This window comes from Lampetra planeri, chromosome 41 (genome assembly GCF_965212315.1).
Source record: "Lampetra planeri chromosome 41, kcLamPlan1.2.h2, whole genome shotgun sequence".
Taxonomy (NCBI): domain Eukaryota; kingdom Metazoa; phylum Chordata; class Hyperoartia; order Petromyzontiformes; family Petromyzontidae; genus Lampetra; species Lampetra planeri.
The window spans coordinates 7,097,516-7,115,807 of record NC_136147.1 but is presented as its reverse complement, the minus strand read 5'-3'; the positions used below and the strand labels follow the sequence as shown (position 1 = coordinate 7,115,807).

Here is an 18,292-nt window from a genome sequence, read left to right as displayed (position 1 = left end):
AAATTCTGCGTTCAAATCTAGGCAGTTGCCTTGACTTCAACAAGGTTCTCAGGTTAGGCTATTGATAGTCCAATAATCGCAACAAAAACTTTCTGTAAAATTTGTTTTTGCACTTGAATTTGCTAGATTCCACCTCTAAGAAGTAAAAATATCAGATTGACTGATATGCAACTCTGTTGCAGGATGGGTGTGAAAGTGCTACCCCCACCCAATGTGGATAAGAATCTCAAAAGTAGTTCTGTGATTTATGCTTCTTTAGACCATTCTCTGCTCTGCCATGGTTCCCAATGGATTATTCATCTCTTGAGGTGACCCAAATGTGGATAACAAAATCAGTGAAAAGGAATCAGAAGTGGTTCTGTGATATCCACTTCCACGGGCCATTATCTAACATGGACCGATGCACTGCTCTCGTGAGACTTCCAAATGGGTTATTCTCTTCCTCGTGGCACGGTGCCGATGGCACGATGCGGATAAAGCCGTGGGACAACAGATGAACTCGAGTCGACTGCATCGCTGTGCTTGACAGACAGCAGCAACAGGGTGCCCTGTAAAGTATATTAAGCTAAGCCTTGACGTTTTACGACCTTACAAAGTACACCCCAGTGGAGTTAATCTCTCGTACGTAATTAATGCGCAATGCATTGAGAATACTGTATCTCCAAATAAATTAATGATGTGTGTGTGTGTGTATAGAGCACTGCATATCCTGGCAACTTGGGTTCAATTGTGACCACGTGCATCATGAGTGGAAATTGGTATTCTAACCTTGTTAACTCAGCCTACGTTAAATACCTGTGAAGGAAGTTTGCGCCATAGCAATGCAGAATCAAAGGGGCCAGGGTTTTTATTTTGTCTATATAAACATATCGGCTCATTTATACTCAAGCTGTTCTGGGGCGGAGCAGTAGCAGAGTGGTGAGCGCATCGCGCTGTGAACCTGGCGATCTGAGATTGATTCCTGGTCACAGCTGACATCAGTGGTGATATCTGAACTGGTCATGAACTAATTTCCTCCCCCCTTCACTAACCTGTGTGGTGAAGGATGGCTTGTGACCAATACCTTCATCCAGCAGTGGCTGAACAAAGGGCTGAAATTATTATAAATGTTGACTAAATTGACCGATTGCATTAGGTGATGCACGTGTAAAATTAGTTCACAATTTTTTATCTTTATATGTTTAAAAAAAAGTTTTACTCAGCTGTGTTTAAAACAGGCCAGGTGGCAGTATGGTTAAAGTTTAAATCCTGTTTGGGCTCAACTTAGCTCTTCAAGCTTACAAGGGTCTCTGTAATGAGTGCCACTTTATTTTGCCCTATGGAGTGACTTTCCCGCCACCATAGGAATGTGGAATTTCCGCCACTGGCTCAAAGCCACGAACTGAGATGGGCATCACTTAGGGATACAAATATTTGCGCAACTGAAGCCGATTCCTACGCTCGCGATACCGGGCGGTGACGGCACATGTCTGCAATCCGGCACCGTGGAAGCAGGCGAAGTTTGATGGCGTCCGAGAAATGTCGTTAAACTCCCTTCTTCCCACAGGCGTCGAGGAGCCCATCTCACTACGGTGGCGGGATGTTAACTGCCTCGCCTTGTATACACGAGGTCGTTGATTCTACCCCGACCCTGCCGCCTGTATATTTGGAGTTTGCATGTTCTCCCTGTGGTGGCGTCGATTTGTCTCCGGGTCCTCCAGTTTTTCCCTCCCCATTTAGAAACATGCATTTAGAGTGTTTGGCTGCTGTGCAGTAAATTTCCATAAAGTAATAAGCCACTTCGTTGAGCTATCATTTGTGGCCAGGTCGCTTCTGAAAAATAGCTATATAAGTTACAAATAGTTTAAATACCCTGGCATGCCTAGAGAAGGCAGTCGAGAAAAAATATGAACTCCACTGTTCCTTCTGGATGGGATAGTGTGTTTCCCCCTCGCACCTGTGGGTATTTGCCGGGTGCTCCGGTTTCCTCCCACATGTATTAATTGGTTGATAACGCCTTAATATATAGAGGACGACAGAGCCAGGGCAATTGTTGGTGCGGGTTCATTGCGTGGCTGCCTTCCCGCTTGCCTCCTCGCTCCTCTGAATCGTTCCCTTTTTGCGAGAGCGAGCGAGCGAATGCTGTAAGCATCAAAAGTTCAAATTATTATTGAATCACGGGACTCTTCGTTCGGGTTCATGTAGACCCTACGGCTACTGTGGATTCTACGTGAAACGCAATGGCAGAAGAAAAAAATCATCAACAATTGAGGAATTTGATTGTTCGCTCAGAATTGTAACAATTAGTTGAATGGTGGCCCAGGTGAATGGTTTGGCACATATGTAACGCGAGAAGGGAACGCCTTGTCTTCGCCTCTTTGTTGCTAATACCTGAAGTTGCGGTATAATTGAGGTTTGCTATGTTCTGGACGTGAACAGTGGGTATATGTTTTGTTCACTCTCAATAAGAAAAACTTGAGAAAATATAACAACAGTGAACTGTTAACAGCTCGCTGTCAATCCACCGCTGGGTGAATGTCTTCCAACTCATGTCCGTCGTATTGTTTGACCATTTGCTCAGTGTGGGTTGACGAATGTTGGGCTCAGATTCATTTTAGATATCACTCGTCACTCTGTGTTGGCCATGGCTCGGAATATTAACTGAGGTCAGTGGGTTCACGGTGAAGTGTGCCTACTACCACTGTGCAACTGCCCCCTCCCCCACCCCCTCGTGTTATACACCTCACTGTGGGAACTTTGTCCGCTTTCATATGCAAGTTTGAGTCAAGTAAGTAAATAAATAAAACGTCATAAAAGTGGGCATACATCATTATACATCGGATTGCAAACGCACGTAAAGCAATCTAATGTTCCGCAGTCACCGACAATTAGGTCCTGATGTGGGTGGAGTAAACATTCTATCTAGAGTACAGGTTTAAGCTACAGCAATCAGAACATGTTGCACAATTAAGGTATGGTGTCATTGTTTACGTGGTCGCTGTGACGATGACCACGATTCCGACCACAGAGGGCACAACGTGTCATCGGGAGGGCACGTCGGCCAATAGAGAGAGGGGTTCAAGGTTCCGAGGAGAAAACAGATGTTGCTTGTGATGCGTGTACTGCCTGGTGGTGTTCAGCATGCCCACATACAATCTAAACAACCAGCGTGACCACATAACTCCAGTTGTTCCCTATAAACACAATTTTCGTGGAATTCTTGAAAAAAAAATTTACATTTGTGTCAATTGGATTTTTTGTCACTCCCTTATAAGCCACGTAGGATCCACGTCATAGAAAGTAAATAACGACTGTTAAGAAACGTTTAGTAGGCTTTGGCAGGACACGTCATAAAAAGCTACGGGTGAGATTAAGTGATGGGTTGGTAGCTGAATGTGTTAATGCATCAAAGGAGAGCCGCCACAGAGATGGAGTGATGGCAAGACCATGAGAGATGGCTATCTATCATGTGGGGAGACCTCAATCCAACAGTGCATAGACCATGGCTGATGATGATAATGATCATATGTTGTTATCGTAGAGTTATTTCTGTGTTTACATTTTGTGTGGGTGTTCGTCATGATTTGCGTCTTATAGAGCAGTAGGCTAAACAATCAAGAGAGAATGTAAATTCAAGACCCAGGATCAACTCAGATCCTCCGCCATCATCATCATCATCGTGAAAATCATCCCTATGCAAGTTCAAAACAACAAGTGGGACTGTGTGTCTGTCTACGTGTCTCCGTTGTCTGTATTTTATCTCTCTCAAATTTAGCAATCTTTGGAAGAACGTAATAAACCAGGTAGGGTGTTGACTATTGTATTAGCCGACTCTCTGTGTTGTGTTGTATTGCATTATATTTCTAAGTTTACTAGGTTTCATCTTCTTGGTTCTTTCGGTAAAGTCACGTAGAAGGGAAATGATAAAATAATAAAAATAAAACATCATAAAATAATTCTCACGACGTTTCGGCCACAATGCAAGCAGCCGTCCTCAGGTGAAGAAACGTAGTGAGAGTTATTTTATTATGTTTAATTTTTATTATTTTATTATTTCCCTTCTACGTGACTTTACCGAAAGAACCAAGAAGATGAATCCCTGCAGTCACGAAAGCTTTAAATCGAAATTTACTAGGTTTGTTTTCTCTTTCATTTGTACCTGATGACGATTGCTTGTGTTGCAATCGAAATGTCGTATGCTATTATTTAATTTATTTTTTATTTCTACGTGACTTTACCGAAAGAACCAAAGAATAATTCCTGCAGTCACGAAAGCTCCAAATCAAGTTTGAACAAGTGGAACAACCCTCTCTCTGTCTTGGAAATCAGCAGCGGTAGTTCTATCGTGAGATTAATCCCCTCCATACGAATGAGGAATTTCCACGTAAAATTAGAGACAGGCCATCATCCATCTCGGCCTTCCACGTGAATATTAAACTTCAGCGTTTGGTTAAGCAGGCAAACTGTGGACTGCATAATTATTGAAGAATGTGAGTTTTTTGTTAATAGTGCTTGTGTGTGCACCACTGCCAATGCAGCGTCACAAAATAATGTGTTAAACCGTGAATGGATTTTGTTCGTCTGGGCTAATATTTTAACAGGCTTGATTCTGCTGATGAGACCTAGAAATTCAAAACCGGTCGAGGTATTTCCACTGGTCCGGTATGCCCTTGAGCAGGGAGAATAAAGTCTATATTTTACTTTGACTGATATATTATGACCCCTGCGTCAGCCCATAATGCATTTATGGAATTTACACGATTGCCTCAAGACCTCAAAAGGTAATGAGAGGAGCCCAATATTTGTTTGAGCATTTAGACACTGCGACTTTTGACTTGAATTAACATAAACGTCGTTGCCCCCCCCCCCCCATAGTCTGACCTGGAAATAAGAAAGTAACCATTGTATTCATCACTCTGCATATAGACCTATGTATTGATCACTGTGTATATAGACCTATGTATTGATCAGTGCGCATATAGACCTTTGTATTGATCACGGTGCATATAGACCTATGGAGAGATATGAGCACAGCGGAGACCAAGGTAATACTGCATTATGATATGACAGCTTTGTTTCTCAGAATATAAAAGGGCACTGTTTACAGACAAGGTCGTAAGTCTAATGAATGAGCTAACTGTACACATACCAGAATTAAATCATTAACTTTGCAACATCGTTGCTTCGGTATGATGTCAATGTATTAAATCATTAACCTTGAAAAAAAATGGAATGTGCATTTGCTGCGTGAACGTGCATACAATTAGCGCAACATCGCCAGTGAGCCGAGTTCAATTCCTAGCCATAGCTCAAAACTGTAACTGATGAATCTCGACTTAAAGCTTTCGTGACTGCAGGAATTCATATTCTTTGGGTCTTTCATTAAAATAACCTATCTACGTGACTTTACCGAAAGACCCAAAGAACATGTAACTGATGAAGCAGAATAAAGCCCCCATCCTTGCTACGCACTAAAGTGAGCAGCCGATGCAGTGTCAATATCAGCAACAGAGAGAGACAAAAGCATCTAGGTGGCACTGCACACTGTGCTAACAGATCGTTTAGGTTCCATTAGGGTCTCAGTGTCACTTGGTGTTTTGGCATTTTATGCCAGCGCGCTTGGGAGGATAATGTTCATTTTAGTTCTGATGAGGAACTGGCATTGGTCTTACAGAGTCAAGCCCCATTCCATCTCTCACTTCAAGGACGTAGACACTCTCCCGTGGGGAAACAGCCATAGAAAGACATTTCATCAAAGTTCTCCCAATAGCTTGTGCCCGTAAGTTTTCATTTTTTATCTTAGAAATAAATGCCGACAATTTTGGCTTTATCATCCTCAATGTACTGTAAGTATAAACTCCCACTTCATACACTGCAGATAAATAATTCAAGCGACATTTTTTTTCTGTTTAAAATTTTCACTCTGCTTGTATTGTGTTTTTTTATTATCAGATATTCGTTTTTGTCCCAGGTCTCTCTTGATAAAGAGGATTTTGATCTAACTCTGCCCTCAGCTGGTCATAAAGGTCATCTATCTAGCATTCAATCAGTCCCTATTACCTCCAATATAGATAAAAACCCACACCCAGAGTATATCACTTATTTCACACTATAACTTACAATTGTATTTATATATAGACAAGTTATGATTCACTTCCCGCATGATGCAGTGAATCTTCACAATTGAGAGTGTGAATCTTAATTCAATAATCTATTGTGTTTTTTGTCAGTGTGCTGTGTAGCACCTCCGAGTGGCTATGGCGTTCCCTTTAATAAATTACATACAACGTGTAGAAATCAAACTTAGTCAAGCGTTGCACGCACAGTTATCGTACGTGTGTTGTGAAATATAGAATCGATTTGAGCTGATCAATTGATGCATTGGGACATGCCTAGTTGCATCGTCATCACTGGGTACAAGAGAAAAAGGTGCAGTAGCTGACGTAAATTGTAAAGAAGTGTCCATTCAGTGTTAAAGCGGGAAATGCAAAAATATGTACATTATTATTTTCATTTATGGACTACTTTGAAAATTAACATTACACATCTGTAACGCGCACCCGTCTGTGTAGATTGAGCCTGCCTCACGTGAGAGGGGCATTGATACTGATGTGTAAAGTGGAATTAACTTAAGAGAGGTCTTTGGATTAGATCGCGTAAATATAAATGTATCCATAATGTGTCGTTAAACCCGCCACCACCCGACGCAGCCAATTAGTAAGGTTTGTCACGTAATCAAAACATGCATATTCGTTACTAGTTCAGTACACCGGTGTGTTGGAGAGTAAACCCACAACATGTATGACGTTTCGCCGGTAATTACAACCAGTATCATCAAGCGACAGCCAGAGTTTCGTGATAAACTGGAATAAACCTAATTCTCTTTTCTCACCAAAACATAAAATCTTGACAGCATCATCACCGTCGCCAACGTTGTTACTACCATTGCCGTGCCACACGCAAATTATGTCACGCTTGTAAAAAAATATCTGCGCTTTAATCAAACAAATGCATTCTTGACCAGTGTTGGTAGCAAACGGTCCTAAAGTTAGTAACCATGTCCTTAGCTGTGTTAACCCGAGCTTTAGCTCGCTTAGCCGTAAAGCCAGCCGAAGAACAAGCCGTTTTGTCTGTCGTGGAAATTAATTCAGCGGCGCGTTACCGTTAGGCCGTCTCCGTGAGTGCATTGCCTTCGTGCAGGCAATCGGATCCCCGCTCTAAACCAGACACCCATTATGGTGGCTGGCACATGGGGCAGAGCCGAAACAAAACACGGCCCGCACACTTTGAAACTTTTATGAGCTGTGTCCTGTTTCAGGAGGTCATAAAATGTGCATGCGGGGACCTACAATGATTTCAGGTTGCGCATTTCAGAATGTGCACTTCCGAATACTGGGCAGCAATGTGTTGCATCCGAGCCTGGTCAATTCCTGTTTTATTTATCGAATTCTCTTTCGGTGTCCGTCTCTCGCGTTTGTTCTTTTTTTCAACTCCGTGCGCCAGTCCTTGAATGCCTTGCGCCGAATGAGACCTATTCCACGTGCGTTGACCTTCCAGTGTCTGGTCAGCAAAGGGCAGACTGTGACCATCACAGCCGTGGGACATGGCGCAAACACACAAAACTCGTCCTTCGGTCGCCCGCCGTATCCCTCTTCACTCCTCGTCAGCAGCGCGACTCACGACCTCCTCTCTCTGCACCAAGGAGCACGACCGTCACTGCCGGTCGCCATTTCCCTCTATGTCAGCCCCATGTCGCGTGCTTCGCTCTGGCCTCCTTGCACTGCAGCTCACGGTAGAACCCTCCACAGCAGCGCCATTCACAACCTCCTCCTCTCTACATCGAGGGCCAGGGCCATCATCGTCTGTCGTGATTTCTCTGTGGAAATTCCCTCCATCTGAATTGCGGCCATCATCGTCGTCGTCATCGTCGTCCCTGCTGCTGCTTCACATTTGCAGCAGCAGCAGCGTTCAATCGACACCGACTTTTCAGGGCCACTTTAAAGTCCCCAACTCCTCTGTCACCTGGCTTTCAAGCGACGCCGACCTTGGCTTCACACCTCGGATTCACCGTCATTCATGTCAGTGAAAACGTTGTGTGCCTATTATATTTTATAATTATTGCATGTGTTTACTTTGAACTTCTTTTGCACCATATATAGTCAACCGTGATAATCGGAGTAATCAGACTAAAATTGCATTAATGTATTATAAAGTATCTCTACCGAAGCGACGGAGTGATTAAATCAGCTTGTTTACAGGTGCTGGATGGATTGTTACATCGCAGAATCAGAAACCTTCAATCAGCAGTGGATTGACCATGGTTAATTCTGATGATGATGATGATGATTATACCATAATTTATACAATTACTCTTTGTTTTTTTCGGTAAAGTCACGTAGGTAAAAAATAAAATTAAAATAAAGAATTTAAAAAATGTACCTATGTGACTTTACCGAAAAAACCAAAGAGTATGGACCCTTGCAGTCACGAAAACTTCAAATCTAGAATTTATACATTTGTACGCGAAATGCAGGAAAGGGATCCTAACTGTTGCATTTAAATGTTACTAAGCAAGCGAGCTACCATAGCAACGTAATGAATCGGGAAAACTAAAAATTAATTTTTAAACACATTTAAAAAAAATTCAAATATTCACGTCTCAATCCAGGCTAGAGAATCACTACTCTGTGGAATATGAATTAGTCCATGAAGCTTTCCTTCAATCCCTTGGCCAATTTGCATAGACCGCGCCTTTGTTCATGCCTCGATATTGCTGTGTTCACGGTCATAGACACGGTTGCATTGGTAATTGCAGGCAAGAAATCAAGAGATGGTTTTTGTTCAGTGTGGTTGGTGTGCGCTACACAGCACCGTGTTTGAATTCACCGCGCTGGTGAGTGCAGCTTGGGGAATGGGTTGGGTGCTCAGGACCAGTTCAGGTATCACTTGCTACCGATGTTAGTCATGGCTGGGAATCAAACTGAGGTCAGCCGATTGTTTATTTCGATTTAAAGCTTTCGTGACTGCAGGGATTCATATTCTTGGTTCTTTCGGTAAAGTAGCGTAGAAGGGGAATAGTTTTTTTTTTAAACGCCACTTTTATAAAACAAAAAATTGCTGTGGTTTTCACACCTGATGATGATTGCTTGTGTTGCAATCGAAACGTCGTGAGAATTGTATTGTTTTTATTATTTTATTATTTCCCTTCTACGTGACTTTACCGAAAGAACCAAGAATATGAGGTCAGCCGGTTCGTAGTACCAGTGCACTAAAACTCACTGCATTACTGCCACAAAACACTAATACAGTACTTCCTAACATAATAATAGAGTCGTATTTAACAGTGTGGTGAAATATAGTCAAACTACCCCCATACACAGCATGGGAGCCATTCATCCAGCAGTGGATTGATGACGGGCTAAAATTTAGGGGGGGGGGCTTTTTGTATTACCAATGAAAGGTGACGATGTACGTACGTATGTTGAACTTCTTTCGCACCGTACGTAGCCAGCCTGCCCTCGTCGGAGGTGCGGTAATGTGTGCGTTCACGCGCTATTAATATAGCATTCTTCGAAAAGTCTTCCCCACCCTTCACACCTACGTATTCGAAGTCGTGACACAAAAAATATGCTTTTTTTCTTTTCTATGCACCAGTAAATGACATGCCGATGAACAGGTTTTTTTTATTATTATACAGCACTCAATGTCTTTTTCTGCCGCTCCTACTCAGAAGCCAATGTGCAATGCTCACCATTTATTTTCGTTCTTCGCGAATTGTAGCCGGGTATAGCGTGATTGGTCAAAGGTCTGGCTTTCAAGTAGATTCCATTCTGTTGATGATGATGATGATGACGACGACGACGATGTTGGGAGGCCATGGGCTGGACATTGCAGTACTCAGCGATGAAGTGTACGGCATCGAATTTGTGAGTAAGCATCTTTGCTTAACCTTATTTGAGGATGGAATGTTTGAGCAGCTACTCCTTCTGAAAGAGTCACGTCCTTGTTCAACTAACAAATCTATAAAGACAAATTGAAGGCTTGGGTTCCTAAAGGCACTGCTCTTGCTTCTGAGGGGGTAAGACTGTTGGTTTTGCATTGCTGTTCGTATTTATTTTTCTTCTTTATCTTAAAGGTATCATGGAAAATATAGTGGGTCTGTTTGGAAGAGGGTAGTGCTGTTGAGTGGTGCTTAGGGCTTCTGCGATTAGTTTGTATAATCCCTGTAGTTGCAGCTAATGTTAGAGCATCTGTGATCATTTACGATTACAGAATCATCAAGTTATGTATTCTCACTCAGGAGAAATAATATTATCTTTTCTGCCCAGACCTATCCATCTGCATGCCGCTCCCCTTCAACCTCATAAAATAAGCCGTGTCTCTGAAAATAAGCCAACCGATTAGGGTCCACGTTTGGCACATTCATTGGCAATTTTACTATTGGTCATATGTAAAGTTCATTGCAGGCAACGCTTGAGCATTTTACTCTGCTTGCATCGCAGAAATAAGACTAAAAGTACTTCCTTGGCATGAAATACACAGCAGACGACCGTCGCAAAAACAACCTAAGAGAAAATTGTATTAAATCGACACGGGAGGAAATTTGCTCGCTGACTAATTTCAACGGCACTCCGTCTAATATTAGCTCCTCCCATTCAGAACTTTCGGGAGAAGAATGTTTGGATCACGGTTCTATTTTCTTCTGGCTTCTGTTTAGATTGCGCACGTCAATGGGGCGTGTTTGACGCACGCGGCTACCACCCCCTATTGCTCATCCTGACCATAGTCACCCCGTGTTACTGTTTTCCTCTAATAACTACGTGGCCCAAATAGCCCCATGTAAGCCTCACCTGATTTCGTTAACCATCCAGTGACGGGAGAAATACGTTGCATTACCACCGCGTACGTTTTTTTTGCGATCGCTTGTACCTCACGGTGTTCTGCGCTGCGTCCGGCGTTTCGCTGCGCGTTGCCGAGAGCCTGTCGCGGCACGTGGAGCGAAACGTCGGACATCGTCCCGAAATAACCACGCGGTCCAACTCAGAAGGAAGGAACAAAAGTCACATCGGAGAGTTGGGCCATGCTGGGAACGTTGTTGCGCGGTTGCGTCGCTCCGTTATTTCTTTTCTCGTGCTTTTATTTGGAAGCACGGCAACAACAAAAAATGATGAAGAAAAAACCGGCTGGAAAAACCGATGCTTTTTATACGTGGGGTGGGGATGTAATTTTCCCATAACCCGCTGGCTGCCACAACTCTGAGCACTCAATCATCGGGCGCTTAAATTAGCGTCGCTGGGAGGGGTAGGGCGACATTTTTTAAGCAGCATGACCCAACCGGGTGGGACAGCTTAAAGCTGAACTCCGTGTCAAACGTCTCACAATAATTGAAGTCCTCAGCCATCACCGCACGTGGGTATAGCAACATAAAATTACAGTGTGTACGGTGCGCATTAGCGGAGATCCATCAGAACATTCGACTGAGAGTAAAAAATATATATACACACACCATTTATCTACTTTAAACTATTAGGTTTTGGGACATGCCACCTGAACTTACCGATAAACGAGGAAAGAGGTAAGTGCTAAAACTACTCTGGTGCGATATCTGCTGCTGTTCTGCTTGAGCGTTAAGTTAGCTCCCTTTCCTGGTATACAGGAAGTCGTGGATTATATCCCGACCCTTACGCCTGCATATTTGGAGTTTGCATGTTCTCCCTGTGGTCGCGTGGATTTTTCTCCGGTTTTTCACTTCACAATTTAGAAACATGCATTCAGTGTGTTTGGCTGCCGCTGTAAATATCCACATAGTGATACGCCACTTCGTTGAGCTATCATTTGTGGCCAGGCCGCTTCTGAAAAAGATAGCTCAGTGGGCCTTACCTGGTAAAATAAAACAAACACTCTATAGTTTCTAAGTTAACTCTTTGTCCCAAACTTGAAGTGAATCTGGCTAAATGACCACTTACCACTAGAATGCCTTAATGAGAGCAGAGCAAGTGACCTCTTCAGTTTTGGCTTTAATTTACTTCGTGCGAACGGAGTCCCCGAGTCGACGTGAGCTGTGAAGCGGAACTTCGTACATTAATATAATGTGTGGAGCGACGCCAGTTTTGGGTCTGTGTCAAAAAAACACTGCAATATTTTGTCGCAAAGAGTCTGCGCTTATTAATAAACATGTGGTCTACAATGATCCTAACATCTATCAGTACAAATAAAAATACATATCAAATCCTGGATTCCACAATTGGGAAGTCTAATATATAATATTTACAATTAAAAAAAATTTAGATTGAATTTTACAGTTCTGACTTCACAATTATCATGGGTAATTTTCATGAGATGAGTGAAAACAAGAATTTTGAGCCTTTGCCACTTGATTTCTGTGCTCTGAGACAGGTTGTTTATGCTGTGGACGCATCCAGAATCTAACTTATTGTCGTTGGCATCGGTCACGGTCATTGAGCAGTGCGTGTCTCGAGTCCCCGCGATGCTTCACGTCGCAACGGGCTATCAGGGGTAACGTCTTTAAAGTTCGCTACCGGTTTGTGTACGTCTACGTCTGCGCTGGGCTCCTGTTCCATAAAAAGCATCGGCAAAGCCCAAAATATCCTTCATTGGGGATTATAAAGCATGGAAAGGCACGAGGGAGGGAAGAAGGGACATGGCGATTCCGTCTCTGGAACATCGCAAGGAACAGCAGAGCGGCTTCTGCTCATTGCCCGAGTGCTCAGACGTGTAGAATTCCATGCCCTTGTCGAAGCTTCATCAACATTGGTCTTCTCGCGGACCTGTGAGGGCAGTGTCTTGTTCTTTGTGGCCTCAACAGGGTGAGATATCTTAATTTACTAAACTAAACTTTTTTTATATTTTACCAGGTAAGGCCCACTGAGCTACGTTGCTATTTTTTCAGAAGCGACATGGCCGCAAATGATAGCCCATCAAAGTGGCTTATCGCGTGGAAATTTATAGCAGCCAAAGACTCTAAACGCGTGATGTTGATTCTAAATGTGGAGGGAAAAACTGGATGACCAGGAGAGAAAAATACACGCGACCACAAGGAGAACATGCGAATTCCAAATATACAGCAGGCGTCAGGGTCGAGATCCAACCCGCGACCTTCTGCATACCAGGCGAGGGAGTTAATATCTCGCCACCGCATCTTGTGTTGTTGAAACAAGTGCCTTTTACATTCATGTTGACAACATTTTGAGCCCAGTTTTCTCCAGGGCTGCCATGTGGTTACACCTTCCTGGCTATGTACTGTGCCACGTGTAAATGACACCTTTGGATAAACTTCCCCCTGCCCTGGTAATGTATAATTTCCATCGCTGGCTTCGGGGCCACCAACGGGCGATTACATCGTCAACGCGATCTATCGTTGGAGCAGGTGGGGGGGGGCACTTTGATATGACTTTGAAATGGCACAGCTGGATGCAATTTTTTTTTTAAAGGGGAGTGGAAAGATTTTCAGACCTGTCCACTTGACGCCCCACTGCCTTGGCTGCTCATATTCCACTCGACGGGCCAGGGTTGGGAAGTGGGGGGGGGCGCGGGGCATCGCTGGAGGTGTCGTGCCGTTGCAAAGCACCGCGATACCCTTGTGCCTTCTAGATTTGAAGTTTTTGTGACTGCAAGGATCCATACTTTTTGGTTTTTTCGGTAAAGTCAAAATTGTTCACTACAGCAATTTTGCTGTGGCGGTTCCACCTGAAGACGGAGGCTTGTGTTGCTTCCGAAACGTCGTGATTTAATTTAGTTGTTTTCATTTGAATGTATTTGATTTTTTTACCTACGTGACTTTACCGAAAAAAACAAAAAGTATGGATACCCTTGTGCTTTCGAGAGTAAACTAACGGAGACTTGTTGGGCCTCGGCTTTGCTGCCAAACGGAGAGCGCAACGCGCGAGTGTCAACCGGGTTGAATTTGGCCGAGAGCCTCCCCCCCCCACTCCCGCGGGCGACTCCGGAACGGAGCGACAGAACGAGAGAGGACGCGCTAATCCGGAACGCCGGCGGGGGAATGTCACATGGCCCCCATCTTGTTTACATGATCCCCTCCAAGTGTACAGCGCCGGTTTATTTCCGTCGCTCCCGAAATGCGTCCGCGGTCCAGTCCGATGGATTACTCGTCGCTTTTTACGGAGCGTCTGTCCCCGTTCACAAAATAAACACGAGTTTCCAGCCGCCCCCGGCGTTCCGGCGATGCGACGTAAGGTCGAACGCGCGCCAGCGCGTGCGAGACGTCGCTTTCTTTTTTTTAGGACGTCTCTAACTGCTCCATGACGCCTGTTGCACGCTGACAGCTATGTTGTTGGCCTTCAACTGCCACCTTGAGCCATAAATGTGACACGTGATGATGGACCAGCATGTGCCTTTGTGTTAATTTTGGGCACCTGAGCGGGATAATGGTTGGGGGGGGGGGCATTAGCCTCTGGAGAACAAAGTTCGGACCTTCATTTCGTCCCCCCTGAGAGTTGCAACTGTTTACAGCTACACTCATTACGAACGTTAAGGACACCGTTCATAATTCCGATCTCACATCTACTGCCTTGCTCATGACAATACGTTTACGCACGTGCATTTACTTCACGTGCCCTTCGGCATGGAGGTTGTTAAGCTTGATGGAGTCTCGGCGGTCAAATGCAGGAAAGAGTTGCTTGGCATATCATAGGGACAGTTATGTTACATGTGGGAGAAAACCAGAGTCTGCTTGCTGCGGTCCCTTGGCCTTTCTCATCCATTGGGGCATGGCTGTTTTCCTTCACCGATAATCTGCCTGCAATGTCTCTCCACCTATCTTTGTTCCATATAGCTGCATCCATCAACTGAGACGGCTTCCATCCCGTCCGTTGTTTGATGTCTGTCACCCAATCAGATCCTGTTGTGGGCCTTTTCCCCTCGCCCCTTCCAGTGTGCCCTTCCGTCACCCTCCTTTGCAGCCGGTCACCGTTCGCCCTGGTCACGTGTCTGAAGAAAACCCACGCGCAGAGAGAGAAACACACAAACTGTACATGGTATCTGGTCACAAACCTACTTGTTGTGCGGCCACCCACAGATATCGCCTCGTTTCCCCTGAACGTGTCTTCAGGCACGTGGTGGTTCCATCATTCCGTGATCCACCAACCCCCACGGGAATTGCAGGCAACTGTCATGTCTATGCAAGCCATGATATAATGAGTATGGGTGGGACTATTAGGCAAGTCGTTGCGGAGAACTCAGGAAAGGCGTTCAGACAGCCACCGATCATTGTTACGCATCTTGTCATTGATATGCCGCTGTGCCTTCTGATGGAAAAATCCCATAGGACTTCCCAGAAGTTCCAGGGGAAGTCTAAAGCAATGTTGACTTTCATGATGAAATTTAATCTAGAGTCAACTTTATAAATGAGGGTCGATGCTCATGACAAACGCTTTCCATATTTCTTTATTTCCAGCATCTCTGAGGGAGAGTCCCATCCAAAGTCTTGGATGTTTCACCAACTGATCCTATTCCTGTCACTGACCTTCTTATGATGTGTCCTATATATGCCACCTTGCTTCTGAATAAGACCTCTTAGTTAATTCCTGCTTTTCGATTTAAAGCTTTCGTGACTGCAGGGATTCATCTTCTTGGTTCTTTCGGTAAAGTCACGTAGAAGGAAAATAATCTAATAATAAAAATAAAACATAATAAAATAATTCTCACGACATTTCGGCCACAACGCAAGCAGCCGTCTTCAGGTGGAGAACAGGTGGAGAACAGGTCTGTCGACAGACCTGTTCTCCACCTGAAGACGGCTGCTTGCGTTGTGGCTGAAACTTCGTGAGAATTATTTAATGTTTTATTTTATTCATTTTATTATTTTCCTTCTACGTGACTTTACCGAAAGAACCAAGAAGATAATTCCTGCTTGTAGGCATTTTTCTCACTCCCAGCACATCTCCTCTCTTCTTCTCATTGTACCAGATTTCTCTTGCCATTTTCCCGTTATGCGACTTGTCAAATGCATTTGTCTTTTCATCTCAATTATCCAGGCAGTTAGGTCTACACAAAGCCTTCCATAAGAATCTTCTTGAGAATGCCTAACGTTTAAGTGTTACTTTTTAATTGTGTTTCCAACACTGATATGCGGTGGCAGCAGTACATCTGTAACTTAACAACTGAGAATTTGGGGTCAGTGGATCACAGTGATGAAAATCAACTCCAGGAGGACTTCTCTCCATGGTAATGTGGGGAACCATATCACGCATCCCATAATCCACAAATTTACTCCATAATCCGAAAATGTTCACAAAATTTTAAGGATAGGGCCACAAATAATAGAAGCTCTTTGCAGTTCCCATGGAGAAGAGGAGTCACTGGTAATAGGGTTTCAGATAAAAGGAGTTATGTATATCTAGAGAAATGAGGTACCAAGTAGGTGAAATAACAGAAAGTAGGCCTAGTATAGGCTTTTGTTGTGTATGTGTGGAGTTTGAGTGCTATCCTCCTGCATGCACAGATGTTCTAAGTCTTTCTAAAAAAAATTGGTCCAATCACTTATTTTAGGTCGCTTGCTCTGCTAACTATACACCCCAGTCTAACGGCCCTCTCTGTCCTACACGTGCCACGTGTGAGTCACTGTCCTGTGCCCATGTGACGAAAAAAAAACGCCTGCATGATGACACACGCGCACGTTTCGGTGCAATTACCAGCGTCTACGATTATACCGCGAGTTTGCAGTGTGCGCGCGGCTAGCACGTGCCCGTGTACACATGGCACGGCTATTCTTAGTGAGCTATTTGCAATAAGGAAGCACATTTATCGTGAATTATTTGGCCCTTGCTGTCTCATAGTCTGTTCATGCTGCATTGTTTCATTTGGACTGTGTTGCCACGCCGCTAACTACAAATAGTTGGCTTAACTGCGCATGGTTTAATTTTCGATTTGAAGCTTTCGTGACTGCAGGGATTCATCTTCTTGGTTCTTTCGGTAAAGTCACGTAGAATGGAAATAATAAAATAATAAAAATAAAACATAATAATTCTCACGACGTCTTATCGATAGACCTGCTCTCCACCTGAAGACGGCTGCTTGCGTTGTGGCCGAAACGTCGTGAGAATTATTTTATTATGTTTTATTTTTATTTTTTTATTATTTCCATTCTACGTGACTTTACCGAAAGAACCAAGAAGATGCACATGGTTTGCCGATGACCAAATCACCCTGAAGTGCGCCCGATCCGATCGGATCTTGGAAGCTAAGCCGGGTTGTTGAGCATGGTTGGTACTTGGATGGGTGATCATCACCAGGGATTGGCAGGTGTTGTGGGTGCGGGGCTGCACGGTGGCCAGGAGATGGTGGCAGCATTTGAGTGTTACCCCTCGTATGCTTGGGTCTTCTTCGGGTTCTCGGATTTCCTCCCACGTTCAGTCAAGACACTCATTCATGAAATTGAGAAAAAAGTCTTAAGACTCTGTGACGCTTTCCTGGGTAAATAACTGACATTAGTTGAGTTAAATGTTTAACGTTTAAAAGCCCTTCATTAATCCACTGCTGGATGAAAACTCCCCAAGCCATGCCAGTCATGGGGTTGTTTAACCATACTTCGCCATGCTGTAATGACATCATTATTATTAGATAAAAATAGTTTGAAGGAATCGTGTATTACTAATATCTGGATTTCCTGCCTTTGTAGTTTGTCAAACATTGTTTAAGGAATAGAACGAAGCCCTGCTAAGGATCACCTTACAGGCTGTAGTCTTGCCTCTGCCCCCTTTTAAATGCAAAATCCCCCTCGCTCCCTTTGACGATGAGAGCAGAGGACCCTAAACCCCAGTGTTCTGGATACAATCGCATTGCAGCTCAATAATTAAATTCCTCGTCTGTGCCAAATTCCTGCTGCGTGACTGCCTATCTCTCAACGTCCATTCTTCCCTTGTTGGGGCCGACGACTCCCGTGCGTGCGTGAGGTTCTACTAACGCGGCGTAGACATCCGTGTATTGTATGCATACAGCCCTTTGTCACTCCACACACTGCACGGGTCACGTGGGTTAACATACAGACGTTCGCCATGCCCGTCAGTGAGGGTTTGCCGAAGGTGGTGGAGCTTAGATTGATGTACGTACAGTACAACGGTGGAATTTGCTGCGCTGCCTTTTGCTGCCCGCACCTCCCATTAGCACGGTTGACTACGTAGGGTGTGAAATAAGTTCTACATACCTACAACGTAGCCTGTATTGTAACACCAATTGCCAACGGCGGGTGCTCACCAAAGCACTGTCTAAGGTCAACCCTGCTTGTCTTCTGAGATCTGTCGAGATCGGAGACCGAATAAATAAAGCACCGGGACTC

At 44.2% G+C, this 18,292-nt stretch overlaps 1 protein-coding gene across 5 annotated transcripts in view; it reads left to right on the top strand.

Annotated features, from left to right (window-relative positions):
- Positions 1 to 10,907: 10,907 nt before the first annotated feature.
- The window catches only part of LOC144732147 (sorbin and SH3 domain-containing protein 1-like), a 94,479-nt gene continuing 87,094 nt past the window's right edge, over positions 10,908 to 18,292 (top strand). The window contains exon 1 of one of the 5 annotated variants that reach the window (XM_078613467.1): positions 10,908 to 11,554. In XM_078613467.1, the coding sequence (XP_078469593.1) occupies positions 11,520 to 11,554 (35 nt within the window). In that variant the 5' untranslated portion in view covers positions 10,908 to 11,519. The remainder of the gene's footprint in view (positions 11,555 to 18,292) is intronic. The other 4 variants (XM_078613470.1, XM_078613468.1, XM_078613471.1 and 1 more) reach the window with 4 other exon arrangements.